The sequence below is a fragment of the Jatropha curcas genome, chromosome 3 (genome assembly GCF_041381405.1).
Source record: "Jatropha curcas cultivar XTBG-Jc1 chromosome 3, XTBG_Jcur_1.0, whole genome shotgun sequence".
Lineage (NCBI taxonomy): Eukaryota > Viridiplantae > Streptophyta > Magnoliopsida > Malpighiales > Euphorbiaceae > Jatropha > Jatropha curcas.
In genome coordinates, this window is record NC_143153.1 from 2,515,307 (window position 1) to 2,539,439 (window position 24,133).

A 24,133-nucleotide genomic window follows, 5' to 3' on the forward strand; every position below is an offset into this window, starting at 1 on the left:
TCATTTTTAGTTTGGCATAGGTAAACAGAAATCAACTGTTGCATCGACAGCAAATAAAATAAAATAAAAACTAAAACAGGCTGGATTGCAAAATAAGAAATAAATAACTTTAAGAGTTGAATCATACACATTTCTATTTCAAAGGATTTCATCAAATCTGCAACACCAACATTACAACTTACAACCATATATAATAAGCTGTTCTTATTTTTTACCCTCTGTCATTCATGGCCTGTTGATATACCACTAAAATTTACATGTACATCGAACTATATTCAATCTGCATGCTTCAATATTCATATGCCTATGCCTATGGGAACCGATGTGGCATATTTACACCAATACCATGGAAATAAGAAATCAAGGCCTTCTGATAAAAGCAAAATCCCCAGGAAACCAGGAGCTTGATTTATCTACCAGCATCCACCCTGTCCTGCTCCCATTGTTCAAAATACTTAAAAGAAATGACTTCAAGTGTTCCGACAAACTAAAGGAGGGAGATGACATGGATATTCCACTAAGCAGTAAGCACTAACAGTTATCACATTGCCCATTAGAACTCATGAAACAAACTTAATACCATAATCCTTTCATACTTACAAGAGGTCATTTCGAAGATGTTAGCAACTGAGATATTCACAAACCAATGAATCAACTAGCTGTGATCTGCAATTGGATTCTCAAGATGCTCGATACCCAGTCAAGTCAAATGTCAGAGTTCTTGAGCAGCTGCAGGAGTTAAAAAAAAAAAAAAAATATACGAATTAGGTTCATTATTTATTTAATACTGAACCACAGCACAGTAACAATGCAACCATAGAACATATAAAGAATAAATAAATGATACAAAAAGGTAGAACTCACCTCCTCTCTGAGTCCCTGTAAACCCCAACCAGACCTTCAGCCTTGTCATAAAAGCTATCCTTCAGAGATATCACAATACTCTGAAAACCAATGCCACCATCGGTCTCCTGATTACTCCGAGCTCCTTCACATGATTTTGAGCGAATAAATCCAGCAACCTTTGCAACATTTAAATTATCCAATGCAGCATCAACTTCATCCAATATGAAAAATGGTGAAGGTCTATAGCTGAAATCACACACACGATAATGAGATTATTAGTGCAAATAAAACTGCTACCCCAACTTAATGGCTTGCTTTGTCTTTGAACATAAAAATAAATAGTTATAGTTAGCGCTTTAAACCTGTGAATAGAGAAGAGTAATGCCAGTGCTGCAACAGTCTTCTCCCCACCAGACAATTGTTCCATATCACGGAAGCGCTTCGTTGGGGGCATAGCAGTATACTTGATGCCATGTAAGAATGGATCATCCTCATTTTCCAAGTTTAAATATGCTGTTCCACCCAGTGGGTGTGTATTACTCTTTGTCAGTTGTTTGTAAATCTTGTCAATATTATTTGATATATGGTTGAAAGCTTCCATAAATAACTCGTATCTACATAAGCAAAAATGAAGTCAGAGGCATACCAATAAACAACATGAACAGTTTGTTTTTGTTATTTTGGCCTGCAAGACAATGAACAACAATAGCATGCAACAAACCACTGATGTGAGTGATACAGTAAACAAAACTATATTATCAACAACAGAATGAGTGCACCCATGTAAATTAGATGCTTCACAACTGTACAATTGTCTTCTTTATAACAATATATGAATCAAACACAGGAGCAAAATGATCCACTAAAAGACTTCCAATTATCTAAAATGAAGAATTAAAGAATATGCCCCAACTTCACTTTGCTTATGACCACAAGAGTTCCATATTGAAAAGCCCTCAAATCACACTCTCCAAATGGTCCATGAAATAGCCAAAGTAATTACACCTCTGACCTCCTTAAACCCCAGCACTACAATGGGAGCCTCTCCAGGAATTGGGTTTTATTTTTACTTCCTTCACTTACATCCAGACTATTGCAAATAATTTCAAACCAATCAGAAAATGGGAGAAAAGGAATTGCCAACTCCCCAACTTTTTCAAAGATGGCTTCAATTAACCAAGCAATGCTCTCTCTGTGTCAAATTATCCAGACAAACTTTTCTCCCAAAAGTCCCCCCACTCACAAAAAGAACCTTTTTGGCAAGAAAAAAAAGATCAAGAAACTCCAATTTACCAACTGCAATAAATGAACTAAAAAAAGTTTTCTTGCTGTTGTAAATGTCCTAGGACTAAAAATAACTAGCCAAAAATAAAAGACAGCACATCACGTAGCATTCATATTTTTCCAAAAATGTTCATTATTAATTGAATCTTTTAAGTGAAAAATATAAGTTGGGATATTAATTGAACAAAAGATGTCATTCAGCAAGCATTCATGCAACGATTATAACAATGAAAGTAACAAATCAGTTTATATGGTTTAACCAGTTTGACATGTTATCTTTTCAAGTAATAGGAGAACAAACGGCTCCTTACAGAAGAATAGCAGATCTACGGCAAATAACCATTAAGCAAGAAAGATTCCCAGAATCTATTATAATAAAAGAACATAGCGTAATGTAATTGTTACCGTCTCTGCTTCACTGAATTGTAAGCATCAGCTACTTGCTTCTCCTCCTTTCTGGCTGCTTCAAATTCTTCAGTCACTGCTCTTTCCTTCTCTTGCAAGGCCTCATACTGATCCAGAGCCTTCAAATTTGGAGCAGTTTTTTCTATTTCTGACATTAGAGCATCAATTTTTTGCTTAAAATCTGCCTCAATCTTTTCTCGGTCAGAAGGTCTCCTATCTTGAAGAAGAGATCTATTCAGCTGACTAAAATCAAAATATGGGCCTTGAGTAGGTGAGTCAACTTCCATGGGGTCTGAAATAGTGGGAAGGTTTATATGCTCTAACTCACACTTCTCCACTATATCCTGCTTCCGGGACAATAGTTGCTCAATCTGTCCTTCCTGTAAAACCAAGGGGGAAATTTACAGTAGCAGTTCAATATACCAGAGTTCAGCGATAAAATAACCATGTTCCAACAAGGAGCTTTTGTGGAAAAAAGAAACCATGTTGGGACCTTAGAGTTTATCTGACGGCCAATCTTTGATAAGGTTGTTGCCGCTGCAGAAGCCTGCTTCTTCCATTCAAGCATCTCTTTCTCACACTCTTCTAACTTAGATTTCCACTCTATAGAACAAAAACAGGAAAATCACAAATATTACACAGAAATTTGGAAGGTGTTTCTTCTTTTACTTGCACCTGTGTTGTCTAGAACAAAATTGAATTAAGCATCTGGCATAATTTCAAAACAGGAGTTGGCTAAACAAATCTTTTTTTTTTCTTCATTCTCTATTTCATATGTCGTCTAATCCACCAAAAACTAAAGCCAATATTCACATTTCAAGCTCAACAGCACTTTCGCTTGTGTGCTCATTTACATTTCTAAAACATAGGTATGATTGGAGGGAATTATAAAGGAAAACCAGGAACAAAGAAGTAGAACGTATGAAATATTTAAACAGGCATACCCATACAAAGAAATTGGTTAAAGAGCCTGTCTTTTCAAATCAGAAAAATGCATTTGGGACGAAAATGGAGTTACCACACAAATTTGAAACAATTATTTAATCAACAGAGGAATTGCAACATAACTATAGCAGGCCTTTGCCATTAAGAGGGGACAGCCTTGAAATTGGCATTCTGAACCTTTGGGATTGCGGAGCTCATGGCGCTAAAGATTCTAACTCGCTGCCACAACTGACAATATATATTAATATTAATTATTTGATTACATGAATATTTTAATGCGTTAGTTTTTAGTACGAATTATAAAATAATCCTTATAATATTAAAATTTGCACAACCATTAAATTTATAAATATTTTATGAGTTATTTACTTCATTTATTGATAAATGAACCCAGTTAATTATTAAATAATAAAAAATAAAATCAATGTTATATTATATTATTAAAATAATTACTTCGTATATTTTATTTATGTATTATTTTTTACCAAAAAATTATACTTTATTTGTTTAGACACATTTAATTCTCAGACTACACAACGTACCATGTATTTAATAATTTAAAAGTAAACTAGTAATTCAAATTCCGAATTCCAATTCTGAAGTATTATCCAAACACTAACTATAATGAATTGTAATCAAATTTCAATTATGAATTCCACCCCCAATTCAGCAATCTAGACGGACCCTTAATTCATTCTTTACTCAAAATAAGTAAGTTTTGACATTCTTAAAATTCATTTAAGATTCCAAAATGACACGTCAGCCATGACAATAACCTAGGATGAAGAACTTCATGGTTTAATTGCACTAGGGAAGAAAAACTCAACTTCACACAAAAACAACAAAGTGTTAAACCATACCTCGCGCTTCTTCCTTCAATCTACTTATCTCACCAGTAGCTTTCTCCGCTGCCATCTTGACTTCAGCCTCTTTTTCCTTAATTTGTATTATTTCATTTTCTAAATTACTAATAGAAGTTTCCAACTTCTTAATTCGTGATTCCATGTCTCTCTTTTGCTCATACTCTAACCTGAAAAGAAAAGACAAGGAGGTGGAAGGGCCATTATATACAAAACAAATGGCAAAACAGAAGAATAAAACACAGAGAGACTCTCTTCAAGTTCTTGAAAGAAAACAGAATAAATCTCAAACCAAATAGAGGCAGAATAGTGCACCAAATTTTAGCATCATATCACTAATATCACAAAGTAAAATAGAAAATTTACAACAATGTCCTTACACTAGTTGCAGGATACATTCATTCAGTCCAACCAGTCAATTTCCTGACGAATCATGTCATATATTGACATAGTAAGGCTCGATAACAACAATGATAGTTTAACCTAACCAATTTATAAGCACGAGAAAATTGAGACTTGAACAAGAGAACAATGTAATTTTCCTCTCCCATTCTCCTTACTTCATCCCTTCCTCTGATGCAAAACCCTTAATACTCTAAGATGTTCATCTAGTCAAGTGCTTGCATATAGTAAATGAAATTTGTATACATGACCAACAGTAGAATAACTTTAGGTACAAATGTATTCTATTTTGGTACGAATCCAAGAGCTAGATTAGAGCCTGGTAGATGGTTCCAGTTATCATGCATGATCAGGTGACGAGGCAATAACACGTACATATCTAAAATGGCTGGAAGAAAAGCATAAAGTATAGTATTTCTGCAACCAGGTTAAAATCCTAAATTTTGGCACTTGACATCGGTGTCAATCGCATGGTAACTTCATATGGATGAAGCATTTCTCCCAGAGATTGCACACAAGGGATGACAGCAGGGAATAAGGACCCATGAGAATCTTTAGGCAGTAAACCAAGGAAAACACAGTAGATAGGTTTTCTCTCAATGACTAAAGAATCATCACCAAATGAGATTTTGGTCCTTTTTTTTCAGCGAAGAGTAAATAATCAAGCACGCTGAGAAAATGCCAAGCCTACAAGACAAAATATGGCAAGAAGAAAAAAGGAACATACTGGTATTTCAACTTTGCCAGCTGATTACTCAAGTTAAGTCTTTCTTCAGCCAAATGTTCAGTAGCCTTGAGATGGTTTTCTTCATACTCACGGATGTTTGCTACCCCAACAGACTTACTAAAATCTTTGTATATCCGGTCAACAATCTCATTGATTCTCTTCTCCAGTTTCCTGATTTCAGTGGCCCTCTTATCAACAGCATCTTTTAACTGCAAGGAGTATCAAAAGTGTGTGTACATAATTATATCAATAGGTCAACAAGGAAGATAATAAGCATAGTCTTGATCCTTCATTACCTTACGGAGTTCAGGTTTTATGCGATCGATTTCCTCTTTAATAATATGCTTTTCCCTTTTCAAGTTTTGAAGTTTGTCATCAATGCTTCGCTGCAGCAAAATACAGAGAAACATTATTAACAACGGAACCCAATTCAGATACCAATGAAAAACATATTGTTTAAAATCATCAGAGTCAATCAAAGCACCATATCCTCATCTTGTTTATTATTTCATTTGAGAACGGCAACATGCCTCCTTCAGTTTTGGTTCTTTCCAAGCCCATCTTTTCTACTCAATTCAATACATCAAACATGAAACCACACTGGACCTCTTTCAGGCACAGATGACGATGATTGAGAGAGAGATAAAATGAAGATTTTATCCTTCCATATTATGTTTTTAAATTTGTCCATAAGCATTCTTTCTTTATGCTGCTCAACAATCAGTATCCTAAATTACGAAAAAATACTTGAAACCCATTATGTATCTATTTTTAGAGAAGTCATGAATGTATGTTTTCAATACCAATTTAAACAGCCCACAAAACTGGACCAGGTTATCTGTATAAAATAAAAAAGAAGTTAACCACTTATATCGGTCAAGAAAATATCTACCTTCTCAATCTCAGCATACTGAATCTTCTTTTCAAGTCCACTAATTCTCCCAGATGCTTCAGACTCTTTTAGATGCATCTCCCTAATTGATCCAAGCTCTTCTAACTCTTTTTCAAGCTGTTCTTTTTTCTTTTTTAGTTCTACACAGCACAAAGAATTAGTATTGAGACCCAGTGATTCTACACGGCACAAAGAATTAGTATTGAGACCCAATGTTAAGACAGTGGAAGAAAGATCGAGTTACTGAGCTTACTCAGAATAGATTCTTCAATTTTTTTATCATCCCATTGTTTTGACCTTGCTTCCATTCCACCACTTGTACCACCAGTCATTGTTCCAGACTTTGTGAGTAGGATCCCATCAACAGTTACAACTGATGCAAATGATAAAAAATAAAAAAAATAAAAAAAAAAGAACCCAAATTGTCACAAGATTAAAATATGTATTATTGCTGAAAAGGCTAGTAAATTACCTTTAAATCTCTCCCCACTCCAGCTAAGAACCTTGGCTTCATCTAGGTCGTCACAAACTAGAGTATTTCCAACAGCAAACAGAATTGCCTTCTCCAGGACAGGGTCAAATGTGCAATTGTTAAGTCCACAAAGTAATAGCATTTGATTTCATTCGTCCTCCAATTCATTTTTTGGTTTACTTGATAAGTAAATAAGAGCCTTTTACCATATTTCTATTACTAGTACATTATTTTTCTTACCAGCAAACGATTATGAAAAACTGATAGAAGAAATACATAGTAACACAAATAGAGCAACAAATCAGAAAGTAGAACATAACTATCACCTTCTGTTAAGCACTACTGTAAAAACTTATGGGGTGAAGACAGCTGCAAGAACCATGCAAAAATCAATAATCAGGTAGCAGCCGCGAGTGATGGATCTGGAATAAGCAAAGTCCATCATTATTGAATCCATATGGATAAAGTTCCTTAAAAATCCAAGTGGTTGATCGGCTTCCTAGTAGTGTTGGCAGCTAGTGGTACAATCCCTAACGTCCCCCTTCCATTTAATTATTTGCTAAAATCCATTTCAGCAGCATTCATTTCTAATATTTGCCAAAACCCATACAATGTAAAGCTAGATCAAGATGGCATAAATAATGTAGCAACCATGGATGTTTGCAACAACTAAAACTCAAGTAGTCAGATTGAGAATACACATAAAATGATGAGCACAGAATCACAAACCAACACCACCCTATTGAATATTTACGACTAAAACAACGGAGAATCTGAGAAATAAAGTGAAACATAAGAAAAGCATTGCACATGCAAAATATTCTACACCCAGTACAAAGCCTAACTTGTAAGATTTAATTAAAAAAAAACATAAATAAAACTTTTCACTACCACAAATAAAAGATGAACATAACCAAATTTTGCAAAGGATATTGGATCACGTCGAAGACTAACTTTGCAGTACCACCTAAGGTACGCAACCTTTCTATGATTGGCTTTACACGGACTGACCGAAGAGGTATAAATGTCTGAGGAGGAAGCCTTTGCTCTTTCAAATACTGCAGAAAACAAATTGAATCATACTAGTATTATTTCAAAGGAACTGTGGTCTTGACACACAAAAGACAATTATTGCCACAAATTGGGAAATCAATGACACAACTTGACTACAAGACAAATGTAAAGCAAGTAAATAAACATGTGAAATAAATAACTAAAATTTGGTGACCAAGCTAAAATTTAATCAGAAATATTACAGATCAAATAAGTACTACCTTGATGCATTCTTTTCCTGTATTTTCATCTTCAACCACTACTGCATCCATGAATTTACCCATTGCTACAGTAACAGCAAGATTGTACTTCTTCTGGGTTGGCCTGCAAAGATCAGTCATCCGACCATGAACTCCTTGAAATAGGCGCTTGAGAGTCTCAACTGCTTGAGACAACCTAGCATCCCTCTCATTCTCATGTCTATCAGCTTTCACCTCACGTAGCTGGATTTCTACTTCACCAATTCTAGACTTCAAATTCTCATATTTATTCCTGATAACAGAAATGATCTCCAGTCAATAGAACATATCATATTAATTTACTTTTGTATAAAGAGTGAAAAGTAAATGAAGACACAGAAGCAGATACCAAAAAAACACATGCATCGAGCCTAAGATACACATAAATTTGGATAACGTGAAATTTAGAGAGATATCGAGTAGTTCAAAAAACCTGGAATCACGATGTTTATCTTGCATCTCTCGCAATTCCTTTTTCAAATCCGCCAATTCCTTCTTATTTTTTGTGGTAGTATCATGAATCTTTTCTTGTCTTGCTCGCATTTGTGCCTCCTGAGCATCCAGTTCATGCTCTCGATTTTTCAATTGTTGTAAGTTTTCTTCCAAATTCTTTTGAGCTTCCATATCAGCATGCTGTTGCCTGTCTAGAACCTCCTTTTCATCCCTTAGCTTGATAGTTTTCATCCCAGCATCCTCCTTACTGCAGCATTAGAATTCCAGTTATGAAGGAGGTTAGGGGAAGATAATGATGCAAGAGCAAGATCAAAACGATGGGAAGAAACCCCAATTAGCAAGCATTTGCTCTCTCTTATCTAAAATTATAATGCTTTCAACAATATACATATCAGCCAGCATGGCTTGAATAACAACATATGACTTTCATGACAATCATAAACTAATATTTTGCTACATGAACACAATAAGGAGCTCACATACAGATGTATATAGAAAAATAATTGTAGGGCATGATTCTTCAGGGTCGGCATACAATCTCTATAAACTTAAGTTGAAAATTATTATATAATTCTTCCAAGAGGGTTTAAAAATTAATAAAATCTGCATTTATACAAGAACGAGTACTTCCTAACTAGTTACCAATAATGCCCCAAAAAAGTTATTAATTTATGCATTAAAATTTCATACCAAAAGAGTAGACAGGACAATCTGCGACTATCTTTCACCTCAAATTTAAGAAAGAACAACGGGGCTCAAAAAAATGATATGCCAGCAAGCAGATATGTGAACGGTTAAACGCATTATGTTAAAACTTAAAGAAGATTACATTCGAAAATATTCAGTTAGTTGACTGTCAGCCAGGGGGAGTTTTTCACCACTGTCTCGACTTTTTTCATGAAGATCTTCTAGTTTTGCAGTCAGATCCTGTATACCCTTCTGCAGCTCATCTATCTCATCGCCATGCCTCCTCCTTTCTTCTCTCTTTTTGGCGAGTTCCTTACTGCTGCTCTTAATTTTTGAATTTATACGAGAGATTTCCTCATTTAGTTTCAGAAGCTCCGGTTGCTGTGAATTGTCAACAATAGAAAACAAATAAATCACAAACTACTTTCTTAGACCCAAAATAATCAGTGACTGAAAGCAGAGAATCACAGTTCAGAATATTCAAGCAACTGGCCAATAACCAGATGAAAGCTCAAAAACAATTTACACATACACTGGACTTTGAAATCAATTAAACAGAAAACACATTCATGGCATGTCCACCAAGCATATGTATGCAATGCTCAGTGACACAATTATTAACATTTTAAGTAAAAGTGTATTCACAAAGAACAGAGAGTAAATAATGCAACAACAAGAACTCCTGCAGCAATGAGAAACAAATATTCCTAATAGCCCCAAAAGTTTCCCACAAAAGTCGTCAAAGAAGAAATTCCATGAAGTACACCCCCAAATTTCTCGAGTGCAATATCTCACACAACAAGATAACCTTTTCTCCAAAACTTCTGGATGCCCAACTTTTTCTTTTTCAATTTCTAGTCATAAATAAACCAGTCTCAAAAGCTTGGTTCTTCAGAAATGGTAAAACCAAATATTTTAAACGTTTGTTCTAACAAACATTAGTTTGCTTCATTATTAATCCAAATTCAGCTAGATAAGCTACAGCTTTTCCCACTTGGATTAAGCTTCATAACTCCTCTATTCCACCCTATTCAATGGAAGCAAGAGAATCAAGACCATATTCTCCACATCATCCATTCAAAATTGGACAATTAACATACACGAGTGTGAACATGCAATTACAAACACACCCAGACAGCATGCACTTTATGATCTATAAATTAAAAATCTGTCTTTAAACCTCTAATGACCTAAACATTAGAAACCAATTGAAACAGTATTTGTTGTTAACAGCAAAATTCCAGAAAACTTACATTCTTATCAAGTTTAGAACTTTTCTCTGCAATCTTCCTTTCACATTGTGTAACCTCTTTTGCATATTTTCTTAGTTCGTTCCTTTTTTTGCGTGCTTCAGATTCAAACTTTTCTATTTCTCGCATGACATCTTCACGAGTTGACTTCTCAGCTTTAAGGTCATCATCAATCTTTTTAATATCCTTATCAATAATAAACAACTCCCATAAGAAGTGTTCTTTCTTCAAAGCTCTCTGAGGACCAAAAAATAAAACAAGGATGATTAATGCATCGTCACATGTACACATCTGATCCTAAAAAGATCACATGATACTAAGTAGAACATTAAAGCTGATACCAGTTGATCTTGCAAGCGAAGATGTTTTTCTGCTTCTTCCTTCTGCACTTTCTTTTGCTTCCTCTCAATAACAACTGTTCTCTTTTTCTGATAAACTAGAGCTGATTTTTCTTCAGCACTGGCTTTCTTTTCTTCCAGATCCTCATATTCTCTTTTGAGTTCCTCAGACCCAGAAATCTGCTCAAGCAGAGCAGTTAGTTCTTTCGGGTTTTTAGATGCAACGGACTCCACATCACCCTACATAACAAATTAAGTATTCATCAGATGTAAGTCCTACATAGAAAATTCAGTTACTATAAACACCAACATACTGTCCACATAAAGAATTCAGGGGTTTTCTTGCAATCAAATTAACAGCTCACTGAACTTGACCAGATAAATTTTTTAGAAGTCTGCCACCTTCAGACAAAGTAAAAAGGGCAACATTACTCTTTTAGTTGAAGAGAGAATAAATAAAAGAGGATAACCATATTCAAATACAAATAGAAACTTGCAATGATAACAGTGAACAATCGGCGGAGACACTCAAAGGTAATAGAAAACCTCACAAAATCCAATATGAGAATACAAAAAATGTGATCATAAGAAGTCCAAAAATAATAAATAATTATAAACATTAAAAATAATATGTAATTAGTAAGCATCCGCAAGAATGCTTTACTAGGAATCAAAAATATCATAGCCCACGTGAAACAAACGTTACACTCCCAAGTTACCATTAAGTAATAATTTTCAAGTAAACATGAAAATTTCAATATTACCAGCCAAGAAAAAAACGGGGAGAAAAAGAAAGAAAACAACACGAGCAGTGTAAAGTCGTTCAAAAGTGCCACAAACTTAAAGCACCGTAATCACACATTCCATAAAATCCAGAACAGTACAAAAGTCAAAGACGAAAAGATTTAATCACCTGAAAGACCAAAAAATTCCTGGCCTTAACAAGAATGCCCAGTGACCTTAATCTCCCATTATACTCATCCCAATTAACGACCTTCCCATCTATCCGGTACTCACTACCACCGGAGCTCGTTATTGTGCGGGTAAAGTGGAGCTCCGACCCGTTAGATAACAGATAAACCAATCGAACAAAAGCCCTGCGACCTTTTTGCTCCTTCTCGCGGTCGTCAAAGGCGTATATGAGGTCCTTAAGCTGGGCCCCCCGAAGTTGGCCTGTCCGTACACCAAGGACGAAGCTGATAGCGTCCATTAAATTAGACTTCCCAGCACCATTGGGACCAATTATGGCAGTGAAGTCCTTAAAAGGACCAATTGTTTGAAGTCCCTTGTAAGACTTGAAATTCTCCATCTCTAATTTGAGGATTTTGCCAGAGGAGATCATTGACGGCATGGTTTTGGTTACAGGAAGAGATAATTAGGGTTCAGCGTGAACAATTTTGGAGGGAGATTCAAAGAGGAGAAAGAAGCTAGGGTTTAAGGGATGAAATGTGGTTTGTTTTGTGGAAAATAGGTTGGAGAATTGGCGGGAGAGAAAATGTTTTTGGAGGAATCTTTAGAGAGTGCGGGCTGCCATTTACCATTGCGAGTTGTCGAGCGATTACGGTACGGGTCATCAATCATGAGATGAAGGTCATTTTGGGGCTTTTACCTTACGCATAAGAGTATCTTGGTGGGGAGTCCATAATTTTTTTTTTTTTTTTGAAAAGTCCATAATTTTTTAAGTTTGTGTAATACCACCTACATGTCACACGGGAAAATAATACTACTACAACTTGCTAATATAAAATTATGTTTATTTTTTATTTATTTTAATTGAAAATTAACTATATGATAATAATTTCACATATTATTCTTATAGTTATTGGACCATTCATATTATTACTTTTTTTTTTAATTTGAACTCTTGACTTTATTAGTAAATGAACATCGTTTAATCCAATAAACTCCCACAAAATCATGATTGAATGAATAGAGTGGATGGAATAATTATATATTATCAAAAATGTATTTTAAAAAATTTTTGAACTTCTCATCCACTACATATTAATTTAAAATGGTAATGGAGAGATCAAAATACAGAATATTTTTCGAAATACATAATATTAATTAAAAGGATTTGAAATGCAAGAGTTTTAATGAGAACTTTATTAATTTTTACAGTAAAACATAATTTTACAAGAGTTATTAAAACAATAGGACGCAAGTACAGTGATCTTACAAAAGGCTCATAATTAATTACAATACCCTATTATTAAGTTATCTAGTAAACTGCAATAAGGGAAATGCACTTAGTTCCAACACTGCCAAGGATTAAAAGTAGTAAGAAACTGGCAGACCATCCTCCAAATCCTGGTTTATCATTCAGCAGTTTCCTTGTTGCTGTTAGAATTATTATTACTCTCTCCTTTGCTGCTAGATTCATTAGTGCTTTCAGCTTCTAGGTGATCTGTTATCATGATTTCCTTATTATGTTCCACCTGAGCTGGCGAATCAGCCTTGATGCTGCTATCAAGCAGCTGCTCTCCGGATCTTAGACCAGCTTCCAGCTCCTCGTATCGACGGATGACTTGTTGAAGCTCATCGTGGAGATTGAGTGCCTCGAATAGCATTGCCTCATCACCAGTTGTGCTTTCTATGATCCTCTGTATGACAGGTTGTGATTGTTTGCAGTTCTCTAGTAAGCTCACTGTTAGATCCTCCTGCAGTCAAACAGGAAACTTTCATAGCTGCAGTTACTTATCTTCATGCATCTCTTTTTCACTCAGACAGAGATTGGACAATGCAGAGGAAAGATCAAAAAGCAATGAAACCCCAAGAATTTAAAAAAAAAAAAAAAGAAGTGTATGCCAATATAAATATTTTATGGCATGATACTGATATGAGGATCTTTTGCTAGGCTTCCATTGTTATTCATTTCTCTAAAACTTTTCTTCTGATGAAACACATTAACACTGTGAAGTATGACAATATTCTTAATTTAAAAAATGGAGAAAAAATTTGTACTTTATTCTGATACATGCCAAAAGGAACAAATAATAAAGTAAAAGCAGTATATAATAAAAAGAAAATTAGAAATATCTCCAACAGGATACCCAATATTATACCCAAAAATGATTGAAACAAAAAGATTATATAAAAGGTGTGGATGAGTGTGGATTAACCATTTGATTTAAGTAGCAAATTCTCATATCGAAGAACACCAAGAAAATAGATTACCTTTATAGGCTTTGGTTCAGTCTCGGCATTCAAAATGCTAGAGAGAAGTTCAAGACTGCTCCGAGCTGTCAACAGACATTCATTCTTTTGTTCAACTGATAGATTCCCCCTGTTGTATCCAAATGTAGTATGGTTTGCACTACCAAATCCAGTTTCAGGATCTGGATATCTTTCAGGAGGAGATAGTGGCTGCTGATGAATATATGACTCCAAGGAATAATTCATGGGAGGTGAATTCCCGCCTTCTACTTGTGGAGGTGCACTTCTTCCTTGCAAACTCTGCCATGTCCAAAAAAAAGATTCATAAAACTGGCGCAACTGATTGAGGCATTCGTTTCTTTACATAAGTAACACAGAAAGATCATTGTCAGTGCACCAGAATAGATAGATAAAAGGGGGAGGCACACCCATCTATGACCATGATCAAAATAACTAAAGGAAGAAATGGTACAGTTTATGGTATGCAAATTCAAAGGCATAATATAAAGCAGAGGTTCAAAAATATCTCCATTACTCTCTCATCCTTTAACCTTCTCCAAGGGGAGAGTTGAGGAAATACACAAGTTCAGTATTTGAAATGGCCAGAAAAGGGTTAATAAACCACTTTAGTACTGAGGACTGATTCAAAAAAGAGCACCTTTGCCTCAAAAGCTTGGAAACCTTTTTCTTTAAAAAGAAACAGTGAGGTGAGTGATGTAGTCAAGTGTAAACACTAAATTCACAACTTCAAACCTCATAACAGCTTGTAGATGCAGCAGAATAAACAAAAGCTGCAGCTGAATGATGGATCTGCAGTTCTATAGATAACCCATTTGTTATGCTCATGTATATTCCATAAAATATAAAAATAGCTCAAGGCTTCCAGGCATTGTACCAATCACAAACAAATCCTTGATTAACTCAACTCAAATGGATATGAATACCTAATTTCCAGCAAACAAATATCAGAGAGCATTTACAACAATAGCTATATCAGAGAGATCATGCGAGATAGCTTACAATATACGTTTGTTGAAAGACAGGCAGATAATCAAGATCCTCAGACTGTCCCCAAGCCCTAATCAATTGCAAAGCCCTATCTCTATTTCCACTATCAGTTTGAGGATTCTCAATCATCTTAACCATCTCATCCAATACCTTCTCCGATGCCACCTCTGAAAACACCTTCTCACAATTCATAGTACACACCTCCAACAAATCAAGGCTCAACCTTTGACTCACCCAACTTTTACCAGAAATCTTCTTCTTTATAGCCCTAACAATCTCAGTCCCATTAAACTCTTCACCGTTAATCATAGCACAAATCCTCAAATTCATACCCCAATTTGGCTCCTCCAACATTTCTGATGTAGCCTCATCAACCATCTTAGATTCTGGTGTAGGTGTTTGAAGCATTTCCTTCATCTTACCGCTTACAAGTCTACTCATTTGAGCTCCACCTGTTTTCAACCTCTCTCCCCATTGAGATAATTTGAGTTTGTCCATTTTATTTAAAAGCAAGCAACAGAAACCCTAATTCAATAGTAAATAAATTCAGAATAAGCTTCCAAAAACTCAAATTATACTTGATTTTCTTTTGTTTTCTAAGGAAACAAACAAGAAAACCATGAAATTATAAAGAACGAAAAATTGAAAATTTAACAAACCTTAACTCACTTTCAGTTGTTAGCCGGCGATAACGATGAAGAGAGAAGAGGGAATAGTCAAAGTCTGAGATACGCGTGGATGATTCACCGGCCACGTCGCATTAGTTGGACCCACTATGCTGTTAAGCATTGCCGGAGTACGGAGCACAGTTAATGGAAATATGGGCAGGACCGTAAATTGGATTGGCATTACTTAAGCCGAAATATTAGTTCGACAGTTCAGTTGAGTTGTTTTTGTTCTTCCTTTTTATTTTTTTAGCAACCATTTGTTCGGTTGGGAAGACATGTTGAAGTTATTTTCCTTTTTTTTTTTTTTTTTTTTTTAACCATGTCTGTGGATAAGTATTCAGTTCGGCCTAATCGGTTTGCTCATGTTAGTTTAATCAGCTTGGTACAAAAAAAACAGATTTGGATTTCACTGTTCGGTTTTCTAAACAATAAATCAAATTAACCAAAAAAATTGACATGCAATCTTTTGTCGTAATAGTGTAATTTTGGGCAAAGTACATGGATTTACATCTATATGTTTTGTGGAACCCTAATAAGAATTTAATAGGAAATTCCCTGGTACCTTAAAAATTTAATGAGGTAAAATAAAAGCTAAGGTTGCGACAAAAAGTTTTATAAAACATATGAAGATAAATTTATGTATTTTGCAATTTTTAAAAATTAGACCAGTCACTCGAGTTAATTAATTTATGACTTAATTTTTTATCCAATTTGATATGATTTGATATTTTACTGCAAATCAAATATATTTAATTTTAAATATAAAAGTTGAATTTTTTATTATAAATTAAATGGATCAAGTAGTTCAATCATGAAATTCACTGACTTCTGTTTCTTAAAATATTTCATTGTAAATAAAATGTTCAAAATTATAAATAAATAGTATAAATAAAAATATTTTTTATTTTGTCTTATTCATGAATGATATAAACAGTATTGTAATTTTAAATTATTATAACTTATATTTTAACATGTCTAGGTCGAAGATTAGGCGAAAGGCGTAGTCGATAGGCTAGGTAAGTGGAAAGATGATTGTTGATTTAAGAACGGTGTCTCTGTTTTTTTAAAGTAAGAAGTGATAGAAAAAAATGCTTTGAGCCAATATTTGAGTACTAGGCACTATATATACTCTCACAAAAAGCTTGAACAACTTTCAATAAAAGGATACTTGTATTCGAAACCGTCAAAAAATCGACACAGGTGGATAAGTAGAGAATACCTAAGAACGCGATATAAAGAAATTCGGCAAGTCTTTATTTTTGAGAGGGATACTCAGACTTCGCAATTTTATTTTTGCTGTCCTGAGTATAAAGAAATATTTTCGTGACGTATAAAATACAATTATTTTTTGATGAAATATATTTAATGTCCAACATATGAAATATTTTTGCTGAAAACCTGTGGAAAATGCATTTGGTCTTGTATCATTTTGAACAAGAAAATTAGTTTTCTTCCATTTACAACTTTGCGACTGTTTTAATCATATTCCTTAATGAAATATGCACTAACCAAACATAAGCTGGATCAACAAATGTTGTTTTTGTTTAATAATGTACACTAGAATTCTAGACTGTGTCTCTTCATCTCCTTCCCTCAAAGAAACTTTTTATCTGCCTCAAGTGTTGGTAGCCTTTCTTAGACATGATCCACTTCCCTCTCAGTTGCAATTTTCTTGTTGTCTGTGTTTAATTTATTGATTGATTTCAGCAACAAAACAGAATCAATTCCTTCTGCATGTCCATTCGATTTAACGTCATCGTCCTCGTCAATAGCGCATAATTTCCTTCTTAATATTGATGAAATCTCCTCATAATCCCTTCCTAGTACTTCGGTAGTTGTCTCTTTTGCTCTGCAGCCATATCCCAATCTAATACTAATTATGCCAAAAACCAGATATCTATCCGTATATATATATAGTATTTACAAAGCTGATTGTGGCACTCTCATATCTGAGTATTGCTTTTTCTTTTTTTTTTTTTTAAATATTTTCTGAATTTTTAATAATTTTTGAGCATTTCTATTTTCATATCTCTATATACCTACATCTAAATTCTAAAACTTTGAATAAATAAAATTTTAGAGTTTTTTAATTATTGAATTTAAAACTTTATAACTTTTGAAGTTTTGAATTTATAACTTTAAAAACTTTTGAATTTTTTTCTTATCAATATACCCATATATATCTCTTTCAATAATTATTTTGACAATGATTTTCTTCTTTTTTTTTTTTGTTGTTTCTTTCGATTATTTTTTTTTCAATTTTATAGGTTTTGACTTTTTTTTTTTTTATTTTCATGTGTATGTTATTGTTGTTTATCATATTTTGATTAGCAAAATGACGATAATAACAACTTCAATCTATAAATATTACCGCATTTTTTTGTCTGACTACAGTAATATTAATTTAATTATCTGGTCTCTTCTTTCATTCTTTTTCCTTTTCAGAATTTTTTAATTTTATGAAATGATATATATGTACAAAGAAATGAATATAGAAGCAAAGATGGGAGCAAAGAAAGAACTGATATTAATTAAATCTTATTATTTTGATAACTTATTTTTATCTTTGTATGATATTGAGTATGTTTACTTGGAGTTTTTTTTTCAAATTGTTTATGTAGTTTTTATCCTTATAAATGAAAAATTGTCAGTTTTATTTATTATTATTGTTTTTATTATTTTGCCTTTTCTTTTATTTGTTTTATTTGTTTTGCTTCCTAGGCAGGAGGTTAAAGAGAAATCTAAACATTAAATTTAATAAATACATTTAAAATAACAAATGGAGCCAATAAGATAATATATTACAAATTAAAAAATAAATACATTTAATAATTTTAAAAGTTAAGATATCTAATATTCTTATAATTTAAATTTTAATTTTATTATCTAAATATTATAAATATATCTAATGATTATATTTTAATATTAATATCCATTTAGGATAATTATCTATATCAATATTCAATTTTGAAACTGTAACACCCCTTCCCGGTCCACCCGTAAACCCGAATAAACCGAGTCGAGACGTTACAAACTGGTTGACTGTATGGCCTGACATGCTGAAATCATAATGTATGTTGAATATAATAGCATGCTGATGTTGTATACAAAAATAATGTAATTAATATTTACAAATGATACTAGTTTACAAAATGGAATGGGCCCAACTGTGTGCCCTGTACATTCCATAAAAAAAGAGAGACAAAAGGTACACATTAACATGAGTAGCTACCCTAAAGACTGAGTCTTCTACAGATGAACTGCAGCAATTGTAAGCCGACTCTCTATGGTCCAAACTCAAAACCTGCGAGTTAAACAGGTAACTCGCTGAGCAAATAAAGCTCAGTGGATATCTCAACATATAAAGAAACAATTAAACACATACATGTATAGAAAGAACCATGTAAACATATATGGCACATATAAGCTCACACATTATGATACTTTCATGATACCTTGATTATCTTTTGTACTGTTTATAATACTGTATAATTAATGAAATGTTATGTCAAGATATCTGTATGGCTCCATAAGGTTATAGTGAAACCGAAGTGATAAGAAAAACTGTATGAAACTGGATGAATACTGTATGCTTGGCTGCTATGGCCCATATATAATCATATCCACTCAACGGCCTATGGCCGGAGTATCAAACTGTATGAGGTGCAGATCTGCTATCCTATGTCGCGACATAGCCTTATCTACATGGTTTCTACCTAACCTCAATGGAGCATAATGTTGGTATGTCAATAATATAACACAACATCATATTAATAGTTCATAACTTCATAATTCATAATGTTTATTTGATTTCACATCATTTGCATGCTTGCATGTTGTTTTGATACATGATTTAATGTTGTATTTTGATGTTAAAATGATTGGAGGCATATAAGTGAAGCAAAGGAATACAATTGCATTGAAAAAGAAGTCAAAAAATGCATGAAAACACAAGTCGCGAGCGCGCCTTGCAAGGTCGCGAGCGCGCACTTTAAAGTCGCGAGCGCGAGAAGTGCCAAATGAGAGACAAAGAGTTTCAGGTGAAAGTCGCGAGCGCGTAGTTCAAATTCGCGAGCGCGAGAAGGCAACACGAACTCGTCATGCAATTCGCGCGCGCTTCCAGCCTGCACTATCTGTACTCTTTTGGTCATATCTCTCAATATACAACTCCAATTTGAATGATTCAAAAACCCATGTAAAGCTAACACATAGAGGAACAAATAACTCTTCTATGACACTTCCTAATTCCATCAATAAATGGGATCAAAATCAAGATGAAGTTACTAGTAAAATTTCCAGCAAAACCTGTTTCAACATAAACTCAATATTCACTTCATTTATTCAATACCTCCCCTGTTTTCCCCTGTTTTCTCACCATTACCAGTCCTCCCACTCAACATGAAGCAATATTGTCTCAATAGCAACACACCACACAATTCTCATGCAAAGAAAATGAAAAATAACAAGAGATATCAAACCTTTGCTCCAAAAGCTTGAGCTCCTCTTTAGCTTTTTTTTTCTACACTCTTTGAACTCCCTTCACCTATAAATAAGAATTCTTATGAATTCTAAAATAATAACACCAAATGATTCAATTATGAACTTCAAGAAGGTTTACTGAAACACCCTGAATTTTTATTTTCAAAACTTTGGAATTTTTATTAAATCAAAAACCCGAATTTTTGGATAGTATGGGTTGTTAAGACCGAGCAAGTTTAACTTGAGCCTGAATTTGAATTGGGCCCAAGCCCAATAACAGACTGTCCGGAAATTTTGATGAAATAAAAGGGAACTCTACGATATAAACTAATTATCCTAAATTAATTTATTATTATCATTATTTGTTGTACTATTAGAAAGTAAATTGAAGCGATGTTTTATGATCCAACTAAATAATTAGATAAATTAAACCGGACCTAAAAATCCATTAACTATGTCGAAACCAAACGAAATGAGACCAAATCACTGAATCGGACCGAACCGGTTTGAATCGAACCGGACCGGCCCATTTCCTTTCTTTCCTTTTTCTTTTCTTTTCTTCCTTCTCCTTCTTCAGTAGCGTGACCACCTCCTCCTCCTCCTCCTCCCTCTTCTTCGATCTCCTTCCTCCGGCCACCAAATTCGGCAAATGAATACTCTAAAAACATCTACTCAACGCGAGGAAGAAGATTATAGCGTAGATTTGAATTGAAATTGTGTCTATTTTGAAGGGGAAGAACTTGAAGTTTTGGACACCCTTTTTCCGGCGATTCACGCCGTTTCAGGCAAGCCTAGGGCTCAAGGTGAGTACCAAATGACTCCTCTCTTCTTCCTCTTTCATTTGATGGCCTCCTCGTCGACTGTAATGGCCGGAATCGGAAAACCCAAAATGGGTATCACCGAACCTTTCCGATCAATTTCCGGCCAAATAGTTCGTACCCACCTTGATTTGAATACATATTAATGATCTTCTCATCGAAACGAATAAAATGATATATTGTTTATTAATTTTGGTGATGATTTGAATTTCCGGCCACCGTGCACGGCGGCGGTCCGGTGACCGGCCGGCGGCACTCCGGCGAGGCCCCGAGAGACAGAATCCTCTTCTCTTCGCGCTGATCATGGAATCGTCGCCCGATTCCCAATGGGTATGTTCTAAGACTCAATTCTTAATTTTTATATATATAAAAAGAATTAATTGACTAATGAATTTAATCGAGTTATTAAATAGACTAAATTGAATAACAAGAAATTAACTTATTGAATTAACTAAATAAAAAAAATAAAATAAAATAAAATAAAAATAATAAAAAAAAATATATATATATATGAACATTTATAGTCCTTTGTAAATAAATTAGATTGATTAGTGTGCGTATTTGGATAGCGAACATGATTTGTTAACTGGTTTAGGACTTTAGAATAAACTAATTGTAAATTAGTTTAGAACATTGTCAAATAAATTACATGATTATTATTATGACTAGGTGATTTGAGGAGAAAGAATAAATTAGAATTAGTTAATTAGTTAATTAGATCACCATTAGATCAAAACTAGCCGATTGTGCATAAGAGAAGTAAGGCGAATTTTAGTTGGTTAACGGCTAGAATCAAAATTTGATAAATTAAGACTTGGGAGGCCTAGTCATTTTCGATATCGATATAAAAATCAAATTTTAATAGGTAGTAGTTATAATTAGTTATGGCTAAAATATGTTTTAGCTGTTTAACAAATTAGTTACCGTAAAGCTAATAATTTAATTAATAAATGATCTTATACGGATATTATTAGAATTAGTTTGTAAATTGTTAGTTGAGTGTTGATATTGTTGTTATGGAAGGAGGATGAGATTTTAAATTGATTGATTGCCCGACGGATGGGCTGTGTGCATTGATTGAGAAAGAGATAATGATATTGTGATATTTGAGCAGGTAGATAGTCCAATTTTTAGGGAAGGTGCTGCCGAAATTTTGATAGAAATTAGACTAAATTTTAATTAACAACATAATTAATAAGTTTATTTAGATCAGTTCTATAAATTGGTACATAATAAATATAGTGCTTTGATTATTTATTATCTTTATTATTCATTTAATTATTTACATATTTATTTATTTATTTTCATTATTATTGTTAATATTGCTATTTATTTTATTATTGTTGTTTATTGTTAATACTATTTATTTATTTATTTATTTGCATTGATTTTGGATGTTTGATTAATTGTGTTGTGATAATGCTATGCTTTGTTTGTGTGGAATTGGGATGAAGTGGGTCACCATGGGTTTGTGAGACCGTTACCGTTATATATACCGTTACCGTTATATGGATCCATTACAGTTAGCCGGGTAAATGGGAGATCGGCGCCCCCGTGTGCACCTACCGTTACCGTTACCGTTAACCACAGGTTGGCTTCTCGTCGTTGCGCACCGGACAGTCTAGATTTGATCGCTGCCCGCAGGGTGGCCTCCTGTTGTGAGCGCTTGATGATCTAGATTGGATGGAGACCACCGGGGTGCCTCCTGTTGGTATGAAAAAGAAAAGAGAGGATAGAAAAACAATGAGAGGGCTGGTCAAGTGAGGATTAGACCGGTCGGCCAGTATGGGGGATCGGCTCCCTGGTGCACACGTGAGAGGATGAGCCATGTGGGAGGACGGCTCATCGGGGGTTTCGGTGACTCCACTGACCAATTTCCACGTGATGTGATTATATGAAGATGTTAATAATTGTGAGTGCTGGTGATATGCCAATTGTGTGACTGGCTGTGTGAACATATAACTAGTCGGATGACTAGATTGATATATTTATACATTTGTGTGAATGCGTGTGTTGTGCAATAATTATTATTCTTTAACAAACTCACATCTCTTTTGTTTAAATCTTTCAGGAAGTAGCTCTTTCTAAGTCCCAGCTATAACTCTACTCTTTCACTGTTAGAAAAGAGTTCTCTAATTTTAGTATCGATCTATTAAATAGATAAATGTCCGAAGACTTATCTGTATTCATTTGTTAGTGAACTCCGCAGTTATAGGATTTGTATATTTTTAGTCGTATATTATTATAGATGAAATCATTCTGTGAGCATATATTATAAATATTGTATTGTAAGCAGGGTAATTTGTAAATGTTTAAGATGTTTTAAATTTGGCCCGAGGTTTAATAGAATCTTGCGGTTTATTTTCCAATCAGTATGGGCTGAATGTTAAAAAAAAATTATATTGAGATAGTAAATTTTTAGTGTTTCAGGCTTACTACGGGCCTCGGGGGCCTTAAGCTTACCTGGGCCCTAGTGCCGGTCCGGCCCATGGATTCGGGTCGTGACATTTACTTACTTGAATAAAAGAGAAGTTGAAGTTAAGGCTTAACTACCATTAAAATTGAAAGGAAGGTGGAAGAGGAAAGGAAGAAAATGAAGATAAACATGAAAATGGGAAAGTGAAATGGGTATGCACGGGTAGGCTCTAAAAGATCCATGACTTTGTGTGTAAAAGTTCTAAATGGTACCTCAATTGTAAACAGGCTACAACTTAATATCCAAGCTCAATCTTTTAATGCAAATCAATCCTCACCTATATGCTTGATCTTTTTCTCTCACTCAAGTAACTCCACTTATAAACCCATTCTATCCCAGCCGGATTTGGTTCAACTCGACTCAACTCGACTATTCAACTCTATGCTAAGACTCGACTCGGTAGGATGTCACAGAAACTTTGTATTATACATTTAAGTTATTTTTTAATTTATTTAAAGTAATTATCTATATTGATACTTGATTTTTTTTTTTTAAGTTTTAGATTCAACTATTTAATTTTTTCGTCCATCCATTTATAATAAATTTATATTTTTATATCTATATATCTTTACTATTTCTTTTAAAGGAAAAACATCCATTTTATTAAGAGTAAAGCTCTGAGCAATAAAGAGGGATAGACTCCCACAAATTATAGCAAGCAAAATGAATTGACGC

General features: G+C 34.0%; 2 protein-coding genes and 1 long non-coding RNA gene across 6 annotated transcripts; 1 reads left to right on the forward strand and 2 right to left on the reverse strand.

Moving 5' to 3' along the window:
• Nucleotides 1-85: 85 nt before the first annotated feature.
• On the reverse strand, nucleotides 86-12,417 carry TTN8 (Structural maintenance of chromosomes (SMC) family protein). Of its 3 annotated transcripts, none has more exons than XR_016320025.1 (19): nucleotides 11,767-12,417; nucleotides 10,857-11,093; nucleotides 10,519-10,752; nucleotides 9,408-9,646; nucleotides 8,559-8,825; nucleotides 8,108-8,378; nucleotides 7,765-7,891; nucleotides 6,834-6,941; nucleotides 6,615-6,734; nucleotides 6,362-6,501; nucleotides 5,766-5,855; nucleotides 5,470-5,678; nucleotides 4,341-4,510; nucleotides 3,029-3,138; nucleotides 2,536-2,915; nucleotides 1,209-1,460; nucleotides 865-1,092; nucleotides 601-729; nucleotides 86-433 (listed from the first exon to the last, which is right to left on the reverse strand). XR_016320025.1 is itself a non-coding variant. In XM_089719020.1 (18 exons), the coding sequence occupies exons 1-18, from the start codon at nucleotides 12,202-12,204 to the stop codon at nucleotides 681-683; spliced, it is 3,669 nt and encodes a 1,222-aa protein (XP_089575146.1). In that variant the 5' UTR covers nucleotides 12,205-12,417; the 3' UTR covers nucleotides 86-680. The 3 variants fall into 3 exon arrangements, 1 of the variants encoding a protein (XP_089575146.1); XR_016320024.1 differs by having other exon boundaries at nucleotides 86-517; XM_089719020.1 differs by having other exon boundaries at nucleotides 86-729.
• Nucleotides 12,418-12,929: 512 nt separating this feature from the next.
• LOC149497339 (ENTH/VHS/GAT family protein) lies at nucleotides 12,930-15,901 on the reverse strand. Of its 2 annotated transcripts, none has more exons than XM_089719809.1 (4): nucleotides 15,687-15,901; nucleotides 15,030-15,542; nucleotides 14,031-14,309; nucleotides 12,930-13,513 (listed from the first exon to the last, which is right to left on the reverse strand). In XM_089719809.1, exons 2-4 carry the CDS (start codon nucleotides 15,513-15,515, stop codon nucleotides 13,172-13,174), a joined length of 1,107 nt encoding a protein of 368 aa, XP_089575935.1. In that variant the 5' UTR covers nucleotides 15,516-15,542; nucleotides 15,687-15,901; the 3' UTR covers nucleotides 12,930-13,171. The 2 variants fall into 2 exon arrangements, with proteins under 2 accessions (XP_089575935.1, XP_089575934.1); XM_089719808.1 differs by having other exon boundaries at nucleotides 15,677-15,900.
• Nucleotides 15,902-20,748: 4,847 nt separating this feature from the next.
• LOC149497340 (uncharacterized) lies at nucleotides 20,749-23,309 on the forward strand. The gene is made up of 2 exons (XR_016319901.1): nucleotides 20,749-21,312; nucleotides 23,054-23,309. It is a non-coding gene; the product is annotated as an uncharacterized LOC149497340 (long non-coding RNA).
• Nucleotides 23,310-24,133: the final 824 nt, after the last annotated feature.

Excerpts from the sequence above, each read along its gene's own strand:
- TTN8 (XM_089719020.1), bottom strand. The coding sequence starts at position 12,204 with ATGCCGTCAATGATCTCCTCTGGCAAAATCCTCAAATTAGAGATGGAG. Across the intron at positions 10,753-10,856 it reads TTCGCTTGCAAGATCAACTG|AGAGCTTTGAAGAAAGAACA; the intron begins GTATCAGCTTTA and ends TTTGGTCCTCAG. Across the intron at positions 6,502-6,614 it reads AATTGAAGAATCTATTCTGA|AACTAAAAAAGAAAAAAGAA; the intron begins GTAAGCTCAGTA and ends TGTGCTGTGTAG.
- LOC149497339 (XM_089719809.1), bottom strand. The coding sequence starts at position 15,515 with ATGGACAAACTCAAATTATCTCAATGGGGAGAGAGGTTGAAAACAGGT. Across the intron at positions 14,310-15,029 it reads TCTTTCAACAAACGTATATT|AGTTTGCAAGGAAGAAGTGC; the intron begins GTAAGCTATCTC and ends TGGACATGGCAG. Across the intron at positions 13,514-14,030 it reads CTGAACCAAAGCCTATAAAG|GAGGATCTAACAGTGAGCTT; the intron begins GTAATCTATTTT and ends GTTTGACTGCAG.